Source organism: Vicia villosa, linkage group LG2 (genome assembly GCF_029867415.1).
Source record: "Vicia villosa cultivar HV-30 ecotype Madison, WI linkage group LG2, Vvil1.0, whole genome shotgun sequence".
NCBI classification, from domain to species: domain Eukaryota; kingdom Viridiplantae; phylum Streptophyta; class Magnoliopsida; order Fabales; family Fabaceae; genus Vicia; species Vicia villosa.
In genome coordinates this window covers 61,086,903-61,105,629 of record NC_081181.1, presented here as the reverse complement: position 1 = coordinate 61,105,629, position 18,727 = coordinate 61,086,903, and the positions used below count along the sequence as shown (strand labels likewise).

The 18,727-nt window shown below is 37.0% G+C and overlaps 1 protein-coding gene across 1 annotated transcript; it reads left to right on the top strand.

Moving 5' to 3' along the window:
- Positions 1-7,730: 7,730 nt before the first annotated feature.
- On the top strand, positions 7,731-9,104 carry LOC131649172 (uncharacterized). Its single transcript, XM_058918920.1, has 5 exons — positions 7,731-8,053; positions 8,135-8,308; positions 8,516-8,657; positions 8,748-8,799; positions 8,911-9,104. The coding sequence occupies exons 1-5, from the start codon at positions 7,731-7,733 to the stop codon at positions 9,102-9,104; spliced, it is 885 nt and encodes a 294-aa protein (XP_058774903.1).
- The last annotated feature ends 9,623 nt before the right edge of the window (positions 9,105-18,727 follow it).

Sequence of the window (18,727 nt, the reverse complement as noted above, 5' to 3'; positions counted from 1 at the left end):
GTTAAAAAATGCACTAACGCTTTTCAGGCTAGAGAAGAAGATCCTGAAGAATCAGAATCTGAAGAAGAAGATGAACTGTCCATGATCTCCAGAAGGGTGAACCAACTCTGGAAGAGCAAGCAAAGGAAGTTCAGAGGCTTCAGAAGTTCAAAGAGATTTGAACGTGGAGAATCTTCTGGTGACAGAAGATCTGACAAGAAGAAGGTTGTTTGCTATGAGTGCAATGAGCCTGGACATTACAAGAATGAGTGTCCGAAACTTCAGAACGAGAATCCCAAGAAGGAGTCTCATAAGAAGAAAGGTCTTATGGCAACATGGGATGATTTTGAGTCAGAATCAGGATCAGACTCTGAAGGAGAGCAGGCAAACTTTGCGCTGATGGCGAAAGAAGATGATGGATCAGAATCTACATCAGAATCAGATTCTGAAGAGGTATTTTCTGAACTATCTGGAGAAGAGTTAGTTTCCAGTCTAACAGAACTTCTTGAATTAAAAGCTCATCTCAGTGTCAAATACAAAAAGCTGAAAAAGCAATTTGAATTTGAAACTAAGAAGCTTGAGTTGGAAAATTCTGAATTAAAAGAAAAAGTTTTAAAATTATCCAATAATGTTGGATCTCCTTCTGATTCAGAAAAATCCACTCCCAGTCTGAATCATATTCTGAAAGAATATGATTTAAGTTTCAGGAAGTTCTTATCTAGAAGTATTGGCAGAAGTCAGCTAGCTTCTATGATATATGTTGTGTCTGGAAACAAGAGAGTTGGCATTGGTTATGAGGGTGAAATCCCATACAAGCTTGAATCTGTGGATGATATGAAAATATCATACAAGCCTCTGTATAACCAATTTAAATTTGGCCACTCCCATGATATTAAGCACACATCACATGCACAAAGTTTTCACATAACACACACCAAGAAGCATGTGACACAACATAAGAAATATCATGGAACTCAGAACAAGAAATATCATACTGTTCCTCCTGTTAAATATTTTGCTAAACCCAAGTTCAATCAGAACTTGAGGAGAACTAACAAGAAAGGACCCAAGAAATTATGGGTACCTAAGGAAAAGATTATTCCTATTGCAGATATCCTTGGCGGAAAAGAGGACAAAAAGCAAAATGTCATGGTACCTGGACTCTGGGTGCTCGCGACACATGACGGGAAGAAGGTCTACATTCCAAGACCTGGTGCTTAAACCAGGTGGAGAAGTCAAGTTTGGAGGAGATCAGAAGGGCAAAATCATTGGCTCTGGAACCATAAGTCTTGGTAACTCTCCTTCCATAACTAATGTACTTCTTGTAGAAGGATTAGCTCATAACTTATTATCCATAAGTCAATTAAGTGACAATGGTTATGACATAATCTTCAATCAAAAGTCTTGCAAGGCTGTAAGTCAGAAGGATGGCTCAATCCTATTTACAGGCAAGAGGAAGAACAACATTTATAAGATTGATCTTTCTGATCTTGAGAAGCAGAAGGTGACTTGTCTTATGTCTGTTTCTGAAGAGCAATGGGTCTGGCACAGAAGATTAGGTCATGCTAGTTTGAGAAAGATTTCTCAGATTAACAAACTAAATCTGGTCAGAGGACTCCCAAATCTGAAATTCAAATCAGATGCTCTTTGTGAAGCATGTCAGAAGGGCAAGTTCTCCAGACCTGCATTCAAGTCTAAGAATGTTGTTTCTACCTCAAGGCCGTTAGAACTCTTGCACATTGATCTGTTTGGCCCAATCAAAACAGCATCTGTCAGAGGGAAGAAATATGGATTAGTCATCGTTAATGATTATAGCCGCTGGACATGGGTAAAGTTCTTGAAACACAAGGATGAGTCTCATTCAGTGTTCTTTGAATTCTGCACTCAGATTCAATCTGAGAAAGAGTGTAAAATCATAAAGGTCAGAAGTGATCATGGTGGCGAATTTGAGAACAGATTCTTTGAGAAGTTCTTCAAAGAAAATGGTATGGCCCATGATTTCTCTTGTCCTAGAACTCCACAGCAAAATGGAGTTGTAGAGCGAAAGAATAGGACTCTACAAGAAATGGCCAGAACCATGATCAATGAAACCAATATGGCTAAGCATTTCTGGGCAGAAGCAATTAACACTGCATGCTATATTCAGAATAGAATCTCTATCAGACCTATTCTAAATAAGACTCCTTATGAATTGTGGAAGAACAGAAAGCCCAACATTTCATATTTCCATCCGTTTGGATGTGTATGTTTTATTCTGAATACTAAAGATCATCTTGGTAAGTTTGATTCTAAAGCACAAAAGTGTTTCCTTCTTGGATATTCTGAACGCTCTAAAGGCTACAGAGTATACAATACTGAAACATTGATTGTAGAAGAATCAATCAATATCAGGTTTGATGATAAGCTTGGTCTTGAAAAACCAAAGCAGTTTGAGAATTTTGTAGATTTTGATATTGATATATCAGAAGCAGAAGAACCAAGAAGCAAAGCTGCAGAAGCTGGCAGTCTCAGAAGCAATGGATCAGAAGATCAAGTTGCTGCATCTTTAGAGAATCTGAGAATTTCTGAAGAACCAACTATCAGAAGATCACCTAGACTTGCTTCAGCTCATTCAGAAGATGTGATCCTTGGAAAGAAAGATGATCCCATCAGAACAAGGGCATTCCTTAAGAACAATGCAGAATGTCAATTAGGTCTTGTTTCTTTGATCGAGCCAACTTCTGTTGATCAAGCTCTAGAAGATCCAGACTGGATAATTGCCATGCAAGAAGAACTAAATCAGTTTACAAGGAATGATGTATGGGACTTGGTTCCTAGACCAAAAGGATTTAACATCATAGGTACTAAGTGGGTTTTCAGAAACAAGCTAAGTGAGAAAGGTGAAGTGGTAAGAAACAAAGCCAGACTGGTTGCTCAAGGTTATAGTCAGCAAGAAGGAATTGATTACACAGAAACCTTTGCACCAGTGGCCAGGTTAGAATCTATTCGTCTATTAATTTCTTTTGCCACTCAACACAACATCACTCTTTATCAGATGGATGTTAAGAGTGCCTTCTTAAATGGTTATATAGATGAAGAAGTTTATGTTCACCAACCTCCTGGTTTTGAAGACTCCATGTCTCCAAATCATGTTTTTAAATTAAAGAAATCATTATACGGATTGAAACAAGCTCCCAGAGCTTGGTATGAACGTTTGAGTTCTTTCCTTCTGGAAAATGGTTTCACTAGAGGAAAAGTGGACACTACTCTCTTTTGTAAAACATTTAAAAAGGATATTTTAATTTGTCAAATATATGTTGATGATATTATCTTTGGAACATCTAATGCTACACTTGGAAGGGAGTTTGCTAAGTCTATGCAGGCTGAATTTGAAATGAGCATGATGGGAGAACTCAAGTATTTGCTTGGGATTCAAATCAACCAAACTTCCGATGGAACCTATGTTCATCAAACGAAGTATGTGAAAGAACTTCTGAAGAAGTTTAATCTTTCTGAAAGCAAAGAAGCCAAAACTCTTATGCATCCAACATGTGTACTGGGTAAGGATGAGGTAAGTAAGAAGGTAGATCAGAAGTTGTACAGAGGTATGATTGGATCTCTTCTGTATCTAACTGCTTCTAGACCTGACATTCTCTTTAGTGTTTGTTTTTGTGCTCGATTCCAATCAGATCCAAGCGAATCTCATTTAACTGCGGTTAAGAGAATTCTAAGGTATCTGAAAGGTACTACTAATGTTGGTTTAGTTTACAGAAGATCGAAAGATTACAACTTAGTAGGATTCTGTGATGCTGACTATGCTGGAGATAGAATAGAAAGAAAGAGCACTTCTGGAAGTTGTCAATTTCTTGGAAGTCATCTGATCTCATGGTACAGCAAGAAGCAAGCTACTATTGCCCTCTCAACAACAGAAGCAGAATATGTTGCTGCTGCTGGTTGTAGCACACAAATGCTCTGGATGAGAAGTCAGCTGGAGGATTATGAGATATATGAGAGTAACATTCCTATTTTCTGTGATAATACTTCTGCTATATGTTTATCTAATAATCCTATTTTACATTCAAAAGCTAAACATATTGAGATTAAACATCATTTCATAAGGGACTATGTTCAGAAGGGTGTCATATCTTTAAACTTTGTGGATACAGACCATCAATGGGCTGATATCTTTACAAAACCCCTTGCTGAAGATAGGTTTAAGTTCATTCTGAAGAATATCAGTATGGATTTATGCCCTGAATGAGAAGATGAGAAGATCTTATATATGAGTATCTTCTGAAATGAAATTGGATTTTTTGTTTATAAGAAGTTCTGATTGAAATCAATTAGAAATTGTGATTCAGTTATTACTAACGTCTCATTGTCTAAGTTGATTCAGAATCTCTTTAAAAGCAAAACAGCTGTAACTGGCTATCCAGATGGTAAACACGTGTTCACTATTCCTGGACAAGCGTGCGTGCAGTTGAGGGGACGTCTACTTAGGTAACTGTGAAAATCTCGTCTTTTGTCATTATTATCTCTCCTCACGTCAAATAACATTAAATGCCTTTCATCATTTCTTTTATTGTCCTTTATGTTTTTATATCCGTCAAACGTTTCCCTTCCCTAGAACGTTTTCCTTCCCCATATTCCCTCTATTTATTTCTCCATTTCTTTGCATTCTTCAATCAATCCTAGTTCATTCTTCATCGATCTAGCATTCATCATGAATCCTTCACCCAGTTCCCTTCATCAAAACTTTAAACCAGTTGAAGAAACTAAGTCTCAAAAGTGGATGATCTATTTGAATAGAACGGATGGAAGGGTCAATCGGTTACAGGATGAGAAATACATCTCGGGATGGCATTCCAAGTTCTTCTCAAGTCAGACCTCTTCTTTGATGCTGTTGTCAACATCTGTCCAAAGGAAGAAGACATTCTTGAAATATTGGATGAAGTTAGGTTCCATAAGGACTTAACTTCTATGTTAAGGGAAAGCCCATCTGAGAATACGCTCTCTCCTGGTGAACTGTTCTCAGTTCCTCCCTTGTATTCATTTACTTCTTTCTCTGGGAGCTGTTCAGGCATGCAGAGTTTCAAGATTTAATGACCAAGCAAGAGCAAGAACAAGCTGGGATTCATGATATGCTGCTTTAGATTAGGACTAGGCTATGGTTGTAGTCTTCAAGTCTTTGTAGTTTTCTTTCCTTGTTGCATCTGTTTTCCTGCATTCATCTTTTGTAATCCTCCTTGTTAAAATCAATGAAAAGTTATTTATGTTTCTTTCCTTTTGTCCCTTGCTTTACATCTGAATCTTTTATGCTTTTTGATGTTATGACAAAAAGGGGGAGAAAATATATGATAAATGATCTGATTAATATTATCAGTTACCGAGTAAAAAGACCCCACATTTTCTAACAGAAGCTGAAGCTTCATATGTTTCTAAGTGGTGTTGTTGCAGGAATCAAAGATTCAAGATCAACATAAGAAGCAACAAGATGAATCAATCTCTTGGATTCTTGAAGCAAGCTGAGTGCTATGAAGCTTCAGAATCAGAAGCAAGAAGGAAGAATGATCAGAAATATCTCTTGGATTCTTGAAGCAAGCTGAGTGCTATGAAGCTTCAGAATCAGAAGCAAGAAGGAAGAATGATCAGAAATATCTCTTGGATTCTTGAAGCAAGCTGAGTGCTATGAAGCTTCAGAATCAGAAGCAGGAAGCAAGAATGATCAAATATTCTGATAATAGAATATGATCCAAATCATTGGCTATTTGCTCTGATACATTGTCTATTGGATCTGATATATTCTATGTGGCCTATATGGCTCTGATACATATTTTGTGTTCTGATACACATTTTATGTTCTAACTCATTCATGCTGACTTTTGTCGTTTAGTTTTGTTCGGTAACATTTCAGGATGTAGAGATGCTCTGGTACATTCAACAATGTTCTGATACAATCTAGCATGAAGTGATGTAAGAAGAAATTCAAAGCTCTGAAGCTATCCGAGGGAAGAAGAAATCAGAAGCTGTGAATATTCTAAAGGTCCAGAAAACTCAAGTTCTGAAGCTGTCCTAAATGGAAGCATGAATCAGAAGCTGTGAATGTTCTGAAGATCAAAGAGATTCAAGTTCTGAAGCTTTCCTAAATGGAAGCAGGAATCAGAAGCTGTGAATGTTCTGAAGATCAAAGAAATTCAAGTTCTGAAGCTGTCCTAAACGGAAGCAGGAATCAGAAGCTGTGAGTGTTCTAGAGATCTAAAGAAATTCAAGTTCTGAAGCTGTCCAATGGAAGCAGAAGTCAGAAGCTATGAATTATCAGAAGCAAAAAGCTTATGTGATCGTCTCTACCGAAATAATCAGGGAAGTCTTTTATTATTAAAGTTCTTCGAGTATTTATTTCAGGGGGAGATTATTCATCTCAGGGGGAGACATATTCACATGCTTATGCTATAGCTGTGTAATTTGTCTTTAGCCGTCTGCTCTTTCTGATCGCAAATTCATATCATTTATATATGTTTTTGTCATCATTAAAAAGGGGGAGATTGTTAGAACAAGATTTGTTCTGATCAATATTCTTAGTTTTGATGATAACAAGGATATGAATTTTGTGTGAGATAATGTGGTACTCTAATACATTGCAATTTCCCTTTCAGGAAATATATAAAGAGTATGCACAAATCAGCGCTCAGAAGCTTTGTCTCAGAAGGTTCAGCATGCAACATCAGAACATGGTCTGGCAAGACATCAGAAGATGGTCAAGGCAGAATCAGAACATGGGTCTATGAAAGCATCAGAAGAACTTGAGGTCAGAAGCAGAAGCACTGAAGTTCTCATGGTATCACGCTCAGAAGCACTTCAAGGTCAGAAGACAAGAAGATGCTATGCACCAAGCTGTTTGACTCTGATGATATTCAAATATTTTATTCAAACATCAGATCAGAAGAAAGTACAAGTGGCAGGCTACGCTGACTGACAAAAGGAACGTTGGAAGCTATTAAAGGCAACGTCAGTAGACACAGCGTGAACAAGGCTCGAGGTAGTTGACAAAATCGTGAAACATTAAATGCAAAGCTGTACGGAACACGCAAAGCATTAAATGCGCTCAACGGTCATCTTCTCAAACGCCTATAAATATGAAGTTCTGATGAGAAGCAAGGTTACCAATTCTGAACGAAATTATTTTGAAAGACTTGCTGAAACGCTGTTCAAATCAAAGCTCAGAAACTTCATCTTCATCAAAGCTCACTACATTGCTGTTGTAATATATTAGTGAGATTAAGCTTAAACGTTAAGAGAAATATCACTGTTGTGATTATAGCTTTTCAGAAGCATTTGTAATACTCTTAGAATTGATTACATTAATTTGTAAGTAACTAGAGTGATCAAGTGTTGATCAGGATACTCTAGGAAGTCTTAGCTTGTGTCTAAGCAGTTGTAATTAGAGTGATCACGTGGTGGTCAGGATACTCTAAGAAAGTCTTAGCTTGTGTCTAAGCATTTGTTCCTGGAGTGATCAGGTTTTGATTAGGAGACTCTAGAAGACTTAGTCGCGGACTAAGTGGAAAACCATTGTAATCTGTTGCGATAAGTGGATTAAATCCTCAGGTGAGGTAAATCACTCTGTGGGGGTGGACTGGAGTAGTTTAATTAACAACGAACCAGGATAAAAATAACTGTGCATATTGTTTTTATCGTTCAAGTTTTTAGACTACACTTATTCAAACCCCCCTTTCTAAGTGTTTTTCTATCCTTCACTAACCCGTCTTATGGACATGGCAGTTGCTGCTGGGAGCTATAGAGGTTTCCAATACGGAGTTAACAATAGTGTGGATATTTTACATTACGCAGATGACACGATCATTCTAGGAGACGATAAGCTTCAAAACTTGTGGAGTTTGAAGGCGGTCCTCCGGTGCTTCGAGCTTATGTCAGGCCTCGAGGTTATGCAAGCAACGGCGTCGTTTCTTACTTGTAGTGTCGGCTCTCTCCCGTTTAAGTTCTTGGGGGTAATGGTAGGAGATAGCCCAAGGAAGATTAAAATGTGGAAGGATGTGGTGCGGAGTGTGAAAAACAGGCTGGATGTGTGGAGAGGGAGGTACCTTTCGATAGGAGGTAGGATTGTGCTTATAAATTCAGTCCTGAATGCTATTCCTCTTTATGCTTTTTCCTTCTACAGGGTCCCTAAAGCGGTAGTTAAAGTGCTAGTAACAATTCAACGGAATTTTTTGTGGAACGGTCTGGTTGAGAAGAAAGCCATATGCTGGGTGAAGTGGGAAGATGTTTGCAGAGTTAAAGAAGAAGGGGGTCTAGGCATCAGAGATATCGAGGGTATGAATGTTTCTCTTCTTATGTAGTGGAAGTGGCGGATCCTTAACGAGCAAAATGCGGTCTGGTATGAGCTGTTAAAGCATAGATATCCCAACCTAGAGGCAAAGGTGTTTGTTAACGATTGCAGAGTGCTTCGTAAGCGGGATTAGGTGTGGTGGAGGGATTTAGTTTCTATTAATGATAGTGCTGGAACTAGAGGATTGGCTTTTTCTGATGTGGTTATATGCAGGGTCAAAAACGGAACCAAAACGGCCTTTTGGTTTAGTAAGTGGATAGGAAACCAAAGCCTTGCTGAAGCTTTCCGTGAGCTGTACGGCTTGGCTGCTAATCAGTTTATGACGATGGCAGAAGCGGGGCGGTGGCAGGATGATGTGTGGCAGTGGGAAGTGCACAAATGGTGTGATAATGTGGGGGACGTGGAGTACAATTTATTGCTGTTCCTGGAAACTTTGGTCTTTCAGGTCACGCTAGAGAAAGAAGGAGAAGACGAGTTCGAATGGGAGGTTAATGCGGGTGACGGATTCACGGTGAAGTCGTGTGCTGCTGTGATCAGGAAAAGAAGCTCCACGGCCTTGCTAGAGTAGGCAGTTCGGAATAAACTATGTTTCATCTGGAAAATTGCAGCTCCCTCAAAGGTTCAAGTCCTAGCTTGGAGAATGGTTTTGGATAGGATGCCGACGAGATCGCAATTGAAGAGGAGAGGCATCCTCCATGACGAAGCTGACTGTCGTTGTGTTTTCTGCTTAGATCATATGGAGGATTCTACTCATCTTTTCGTGGAATGCCCGGTGTTAGAGAAGATTTGGGAAAAAGTGTGAGTTTGGATAGGTAATTCTATTTCGCTAACGAACCTTGAGCTAAGAAACTATCTCGCTTTCTTTGATAAAATTAAGGTGCTAGACGAAAGGTTAACTGTTGGAGGTATTTGGTTGGCGGTAGTGTGGACCTTATGGAATACGCGGAATGCTATAGTATTCAGGGGCGGTACGTTTATTTTCGATGATTGTTTTAGTGCTATCGTTTTATCTTCCTGGAAGTGATTTCAAGCAGTTAAGGTTTCTTCTGTAACCGGTAATTTTCACGTTTGGAACGTTTTACCTCTAAAGTGTATAAAGAGGAAATCATCTGTGTAGTCCCTTTGGAGTATTAATATCATTACTTATTTAAAAAAAAAAGTTATCCAAATCTCTCATTCGATGCTTTCAAATATGTCAGATTTGAGTTGTCAAAAAAAAATATATGTCAGATTTGAATCAACTTTTAATTTTGATTTTCAACCTTATGTTGATGTTGTTTAGATTCAGATTTTCATTGCATTTTCGATTTCAAATTTTGACAAACTTGTTCATGAATGTTTAAATTTTTTTTTTTTAAATACAAGACCATCGATATTTGAAGAAAAAGACGAAGATGAAAGTGAAGGTGAAATTGTTTGTATTAAAGATGTAAGATTGAGAAATAAATCGGTTATAGATTTAAAATTGAGAAACAAATGATCATTCATAACATATAAAAATTTGAATTTTTTTCGAAATGATATAAGATGAAGATTGATGAATCTCAAGCTGAAGATGGTGTGCATAATATAAAGAATAAAAAAGATTTTTTTTTTAGTTTTTAATAAAAAAGAAAGAATATATATTTCTAATTTTACGGTATGAATATAATGGTGATTCAAAATAAAAATGTGCCATGTAATATAAAAAATGACTTTTGTAATGTTAATTCACTCAAATTTAATGTCTTTTTGACAAAAACTAATAGAGAAGACTATATTGACTAACATCAACTTTTTTGGTAAATTTAATAATATAACTTATTGAATAAGGAATCAATTTAAAACAAAAAATATAAATTAAGTCAAGAGACTTAAAGCTTAATTAAGTAAATATTATATCATTATTCCAATGTACTATTTTCAAAGTTTAAAGTAGTATTAATTACAATTTTTCAAAATTAAGATTAAAATGAGTTAATAAAAAAATAATAATATTTTAGGTAAGAGGACTTTTTTTTGAAAAATACAAAATATATTAATATCCTTTGTACATGTAAAAAGTACCAAAAAAATAAATTCATTTAAAAATAAACTATGGGAGTAATAATTTATTCGGATAATTCTTAAATTTTGTATGAGGTTATTTAATTTAATTTCTTATAAATAGGTTAACTAGTGTTGAAGTATATTATCGTAAAAGGTAAACAATGTATATATTTGTTACTGAATATTTTAAGGTAAAATCCTATTTTTTGAAATATATTTTGAGAAAAGTACTTATATTTCTCATTTATTTAATGATTATTTAAAATATAAACATCAACATTGTATAATTAGGGTTGACTAAATTAGTTTAAATAGTATGTCATAGTTCAAATAAATAGATAATTGATGTAAGATATTGATTATCAATTCAATTATCGGTAAAATATTTCTTATAATTTTTCAAAGTATATTATTGTAATTAAATTATTGATAATTATATATCAACTTCTTAAAAAAATAACTGAAGTAAAAATTCCCCTAACTTATTTTACAACAATACTCCCTCCATTCCTTATTATAAGTAAAATTTCACTTTTTAAATATATTCAATCAATGTATTAGGACTATCTGTACCCTAGATACATTAATTATTAAATGTATCTAAAAAGTGGAATTTTTTTTTATAATAAGGAATGAAGGGAGTATTTTATATTTGTTTCAAGTTTTAAATGTAATTTATAAATATTTTGAAGACATTTTAATATTTTTGGAAATTTTTATATGTCTATTTTTAGAATAATTTTAAAATTTAAATTTTATTAAAAAGATAAATTTTTAAAGGTTAACATAATTGCAAAATTTATTATATGTGAAATATATATATAAATATTTATGCTGAAATACCATAAATGATTTCCATTAAAAATAAATTAATAATTACTTTTAATTTTGAATATAAAATAAAATATTTATAAATTAACAAAATCCAACAAGATATAACAATGTAATCAAAACAAGCAACCATCCTCTGAGTGCTACGTATCAGAGCATAGACACACCGACTCGAGTTATAAGGTAAACGGCTACTCCACGTCAAACAGAAGGGGTGAGATATCAAACAGTATAAAGGAACGTATGTAATATTCAAAGCAAAGAAAATATCTTACATTGTTCGCCACTTCTCACCATAAAGCATCTTACAACAACTTTCATCACAAGCAACATTGTCATTATTCAATACAACAACATATTCAATAGCACAACTAATCACCAACATATCATACTATTCACGTCATCACCACAAACATTCAAAATGCGAATCAATATGCGACTTAACTTTATGCATATGCATGTGGTACCATTGGAGTAAAACTCCCTTCTTAAACAATTGTCATTGGTGTAACACCCCTCTAATACCCCGCGGCAATTAACAAAATTAAATCAGAGTAACATGCAACAAGGGTGTCACAATTCATAAAAAAAAATAAACCTCGTTTGGTCATATGTCATGCATTCACCAAGAACATCTGAACATAACTCATAATTCAAATTATCATGTTTACACAGCGGAAATGAATTATTAAGTCAACATCACATCATTAATGTATCAGACTTCAAAATAAATTAAAACAAATAGAGTTATCATCTAGAACTCAAAACATCGCGTTTCCAGTGTTACATCTACCAGAGCATGACACCTGACACGACTACTAAACCGATTTATGAGCTAATCCTCACCAAGTCAAGCCGCTATCCTCAATCTGAAAAATGACAACAATTAAGGGTGAGTCTCATCACAGTTAACCAATGTTATTGCATCATAAATAACAATATATCATAGTTATATTATTCACCCAATCGTTTCATATTCAGACATTCCGTCATACACATCTTCATCAATTATCAAATCATAACACATAATACATATTGCATGTTATACAAGTTATGCATTTGTATGAAACTGACAATATGCATGTGGTACCAACATCTTCAATGGGAATCACCCACCGACCGATCTACCATCATCCAGATACGGCCCTGCCAGCACAGATTCCACACAGTGGGAATCTTGCCCTTTACTGAATCCTCTCATCATTAGGATTCAGCCCTCGTCAATGGTTATGAATGCATGCAAACATATATACAACATGCTTTTATCATCATCATTTTATGAGTAGCATCATCTTATGCTCGTTTCATCATCATCATCATCATCATCATAAGCTTGTTCATATATATATATATTAACATCATTCAATAAATCATATATCAATAATTCAAACAGATTTATCAATCACAAGTTACAAGTCGTCAAACTTTCAAAATTCACAAAACAGCAAAAATCTGCATCTCACGCTGGCCATACGCGTACCATACGCGTACCAACAGGGCCAAAAATTCACAACACACGCACCATACGCGTATCATACGCGTATGAGCAGAACCTGTTTTCCACACAAAACACACACATACGCGTACCAACAGGGCCATGCGCGTACCAGCCAGCCACCATACGCGTCTCATACGCGTACCACCAGAAGGTGCATTCTGATGCACAATTGGGGAGCGTACCATACGCGTACCACCCCTCCCCCCCCCATACGCGTATCATACGCGTACCATACGCGAATGGGCAGTAGTTCCAAAAACCTGCAACTTACTCATTCGTCTTCTTCGCGAATCCATATGTTTCAGCCTGCGATTTGGGTCTAAAACCAGAAATTCCACATTCTAAACAGCATAGGATTCATCCAACATCAATAGTATATGACTCTATATTCGATTTTACTCATCACAACCTAAATCTACTCAGTTTTTAGGGATTGACAGTCATAGATTTCAACCCAAATGATGAACACAAACAGTAAAACCAGAACATAGAACCTATTGATCTAAACAATACTCCTAATCAACATCATCATCCATAACACAATAATAGAGATTAAATGGAGAGTCCCCATTACCTTAGCCAAGAGTTCTTGATCTTTGGTCTCTCCTTCTTAAGTTCTCCTTCAGTTCTTCGTGTTCAAACCTTCAGACTCTCTTTTCCATGTTCTGTCCTTTCTTTCCCCCAATTCTAATTATTTTATGAAAATAATAATAAAATTAGTAAAGACTTTACTACAACGCACCTCTTTCTTTTACTAATCTCCCACATGGCCCAAATGCCACAATCCATCCTCTTTTCCAATATTTTCATAAAATCTATAATAATTCCAATTATTAATCCAATATCCAAATTAAATTAAAAATTAAAATTATACGGGTGTTACAACTCTCCTCCACGAAAAGAGTTTTCGTCCTCGAAAACATACCTCAGGTAAAGAGTTCCGGATAAGAATCCTTCATCTGGCTCTCTAGCTCCCAGGTAACATTTCCCTCAGCCGGTCCTCCCTTAGCTACCCTGACCAAAGCTATTTCCTTGCCACGCAACTGCTTCAGTCTTCGGTCTTCAATCCTCACAGGCAAACTCTCAACCGTCAAGTTGTCTTTTACCTGTACATCATCTGCTTGGACCACATGGGACGGACCTGAAATGTATTTCCTCAACTGAGATACATGAAATACATCATGCAAGTTTGCAAGCATCGGCGGTAAAGCAATACGATATGCCACTTCTCCCACTCTTTCAGAAATTTGGAATGGTCCAATAAAATGCGGAGTCAACTTCTTTGACTTCAAAGCCCGACCAATACCCGTCATAGGAGTAAATCTCATAAACTCATGATCTCCCTCTTGAAACTCAAGTGTTTTCCTCCTCTTGTCATGATAACTCTTTTGGTGACTCTGAGAAGCTTTCATCTTCTCTTGAATCATCTTAATTTTCTCTGTAGTCTCTTGTACAATTTCTGGTCCGATTACAACACTATCACCAGATTCGTACCAACACAACGGCGTTCTACATCTCCTACCATACAATGCCTCAAACGGAGCCATATCGATACTCGAATGATAACTGTTGTTGTAGGTAAACTCAATTAAAGGCGGATAACTATCCCAAGCACCTCCTTTTTCCAACACACAAGCCCGTAACAAATCTTCCAATGACTGGATCGTCCTCTCAGTCTGTCCATCCGTCTGCGGATGATAAGCAAAACTCAATCTCAGCTTAGTACCCAAAGCCTTCTGCAAACCTTCCCGGAAATTTGACGTAAACCTCGGATCTCTATCTGACACGATACTTGAAGGAATACCATGTAGACTAACTATCTTCTCAATATATAACTGAGCCAGCTTCTCCATCGGATAATCCATTCTTACCGGTATGAAATGTGCAGACTTCGTCAACCTGTCCACCACGACCCAGATAGCTTCACAATTCTTGACAGTTCTCGGTAAATCGAAAACAAAATCCATTGATATGCTATCCTACTTCCACTCAGAAATAAACATCGGTTGCATAAACCCAAATGGCTTCTGATGCTCAATTTTTTACTTCTGACACGTCAAACAAGAATACACAAACTCAGCAATTTCTTTCTTCATTCCAGGCCACCAAAACAGCTTTTTCAAATCATGATACATCTTGGTAGCACCAGGATGAATACTTAATCCACTACGGTGTCCTTCTTCCAGAATACTTTTTCGAAGCTCGACAACATCAGGAACACAAACTCGATCACCAAACCTCAGTATACCATTCTCGTCGATTCTAAATTCACTGCCCTTGTCTTGGTTAATCAAAGTTATCTTATCAAATAACTCAACATCAGCTTTCTGACCCTCTCTGATCTCTGCAAGAATACCACTAGTCAGCTTTAGCATACCCAATTTAACACTAGTAGGAGTACCTTCACATACTAAACTCAAGTCTCTGAATTGTTCGATCAATTCCAATTCCTTCACCATTAGCATAGACATATGCAAAGTGTTCCTACTCAATGCATCAGCAATTACGTTTGCCCTACCAGGGTGGTAAATCAAACCAAAAACATAGTCTTTGAGTAATTCTAACCACCTTCTCTGCCTCATATTCAGCTCCTTTTGATCAAAGAGATACTTCAGACTCTTATGATCATTGAACACCTCGAATCTCGAACCATACAAATAATGTCGCCACAACTTCAAAACAAAAACCACAGCTGCCAACTCTAAATCATGAGTCGGATAATTCCTTTCATGCACTTTGAGTTGTCTTAACGCATACGCAACTACTTGTTGATTCTGCATTAGCACACATCCCAAACCCATCAGCGAAGCATCACAATAAACCACAAACGATTATGTCGGATTCGGAAAAATCAAGATAGGAGCACTTGTGAGCCTCTTCTTCAACTCTTGGAATCCTTCTTCACATTTTGCATCCCAAATAAAGGCCTGATCCTTCCTGGTCAATTTAGTTAACGACAATGCTAACTTTGAAAAGCCTTCTATGAACTTCTTGTAGTAACCTGCAAGACCCAGAAAACTACGAATCTCTGACACGGACTTCGGAGCTTCCCACTGAGATACCGCTTCTGTCTTTGTAGGATCAACAACAATACCATTCTTAGAAATCACATGTCCAAGAAAACTGACTTCCTCCAACCAAAACTCACACTTTGATAACTTGGCAAAAAGTTGCTTCTCTTTTAACATTTCTAACACAGTTCTGAGATGTTCCGCGTGCTCCTCTTCACTCTTAGAATATATCAGGATATCATCTATAAACACCACCACGAACTTATCGAGATAAGGATGAAAGATCATGTTCATATACTCCATAAAAACACCAGGTGTATTAGTAACTCCAAACGGAATTACCAAATACTCATAATGTCCATACCTCGTCCTAAAAGCGGTCTTCTAAATATCATCATCTTTCACACGAATTTGGTGATACACAGACCTCAGATCAATTTTACTAAATACACACGCTCCAACCAGCTGATCCATCAAATCATCAATCCTCGGCAGTGGATACCGATTCTTGATAGTAACTTTGTTCAATTTTCTATAATCCACACACAGTCTCATCGAACCCTCTTTCTTCTTTACTAGCAACACAGGCACACCCCACGGAGAAACACTTAGACGAATGAACTTTTTCTCAAGCAATTCTTCCAATTGCTTCTTCAGTTCAGCCAACTCAGATGGCGACATACGATACGGTGCCATCGACACTGGACTCATTCCCGGAACCAAATCAATAGAAAATTCTACTTCTCTTTTTGGTGGTAATTCATTCACATCTTCTAGAAAAACTTCTGGAAATTCACATACCACCGGTAGTTCGCTACTCTCTACTTTCTCTTTCAAATCCATTAATGCAAACAACATAAATACAGTTGCACCGTCTCCGATAGCTTCATTCACTTGCCTAGCTGTCATGTTCAGATCATCGGCAATGACAGCTTCAGGAAAAATTACCGTCTTTGCAAAATAGTTGATATGAACACGGTTGAATTCCAACCAGTTCATTCCTAGGATTACATCAAGTTGTTTCAAAGGAATACACACTAAGTCCATCCTGAATTCTCAACTAAAAATGTCAACCGGACAATTCAAACAGGCAGATGAAGTAGTTACTGAACCCGACGCAGGAGTGTCAATAACCATACTTCCATTTATGTCAGATATCTCTAAATTCAACCTCTTAGCACAATCCAAAGAAATAAAAGAATGAGTTGCTCCAGTATCAATAATCGCAACTAAAGGTGTGCCATGAACGAAACACGTACCTTTAATCAATATATTCTCTAGAGTAGTCTCTGACCCGGTCAAAGCAAAAACCTTTCCTCCCGATTGGTTCTTCTTTGGCTTGGTAGAATTCGGACTAATGTGACCCTCTTCACCACAGTTGTAACAAGTCACAACCATCTTCTTGCAGTCAGCAGCAATATGGCCCACTAGGTCACACTTGAAACACTTTTTCTGTTCCAGCTTACATTCGTTCCTACGATGTCCCATCTCACCACAATTATAACATCTGATACGAGCACCGGAGTCTCCTCCACTAGGTTTCTTCCAATCAGCAGATTTACCTCTACCATATGGCTTACCTCTATCCATTTGTTTCTTACCCTTTCTGTCAACCAACTCGCGAGAGTGAGATGGCTTACCTCTATCTAATGCCTTGCTTGATCTCATCATGAAGGCCATTCTCAAATTTGACACACTTTGAGAACTCACTAGCTTCATCATTGTTGTAGTGAACATAGTACTTTGCCAACTCAACAAACTTCGCAGCATACTCTGGTACCGTCATATTACCTTGAACCAATTCCAAGAATTCAATTTCTTTTCGGCCTCTCACATCCTCAGGGAAATACCTTCTCAAAAATTCTCTTTTGAATACAGCCCAAGTAATTTCTATACCATCAGTGTCCAGTTCAACTCTGGTTGCCATCCACCAGTCATCAGCCTCTTCAGACAGCATATGTGTGCCATACCTCACTTTGAGATTCTCAGCACAATCGATGACTCTAAAGATCCTATCGATCTCCTTTAGCCATTTCTGAGCACCTTCAGGATCATGCGTACCCTTGAACAATGGAGGATTGTTCCTCTGAAATTCCCCAGTTGCCTATCAGCACCAATCCCTGCTCCTACAACATTTCCTCTAAGCACACCAGCAATCATGCCCAGAGCCTCAGCGATAGCATCATCATTTCTTCCTCCTCTTCTAGTCATTGTTCTGCTTAATCTCAAACAATTCAGTTAGAACAAAAGTATCGACAAATAGCTCGTATTAGTCGCATACACAGGAAAGACTGACACTAAGACTCTGGTCGCAATGACCGACTATGCTCTGATACCACTATTGTAACACCCCTCTAATACCCCGCGACAATTAACAAAATTAAATCAGAGTAACATGCAACAAGGGTGTCACAATTCATAAAAAAAAAACCTCGTTTGGTCATATGTCATGCATTCACCAAGAACATCTGAACAAAACTCATAATTCAAATTATCATGTTTACACAGCGGAAATGAATCGTTAAGTCAACATCACATCATTAATGTATCAGACTTCAAAATAAATTAAAACAAATAGAGTTATCATCTAGAACTCAAAACATCGCGTTCCTAGTGTTACATCTACCAAAGCATGACACCTGACACGACTACTAAACCGACTTATGAGCTAATCCTCACCAAGTCAAGCCGCTATCCTCGATCTGAAAAATGACAACAACTAAGGGTGAGTCTCATCACAGTTAACCAATGTTATTGCATCATAAATAACAATATATCATAGTTATATTATTCACCCAATTGTTTCATATTAAGACATTCCGTCATACACATCTTTATCAATTATCAAATCATAACACAGAATACATATTTCATGTTATACAAGTTATGCATTTGTATGAAACTGACACTATGCATGTGGTACCAACATCTCCCATGGGAATCACCCACCGACCGATCTAACATCATCCAGATACGGCCCTGCCAGCACAGATTCCACACAACGAAAATCTTGCCCTTCACTGAATCCTCTCATCATTAGGATTCAGCCCTCGTCAA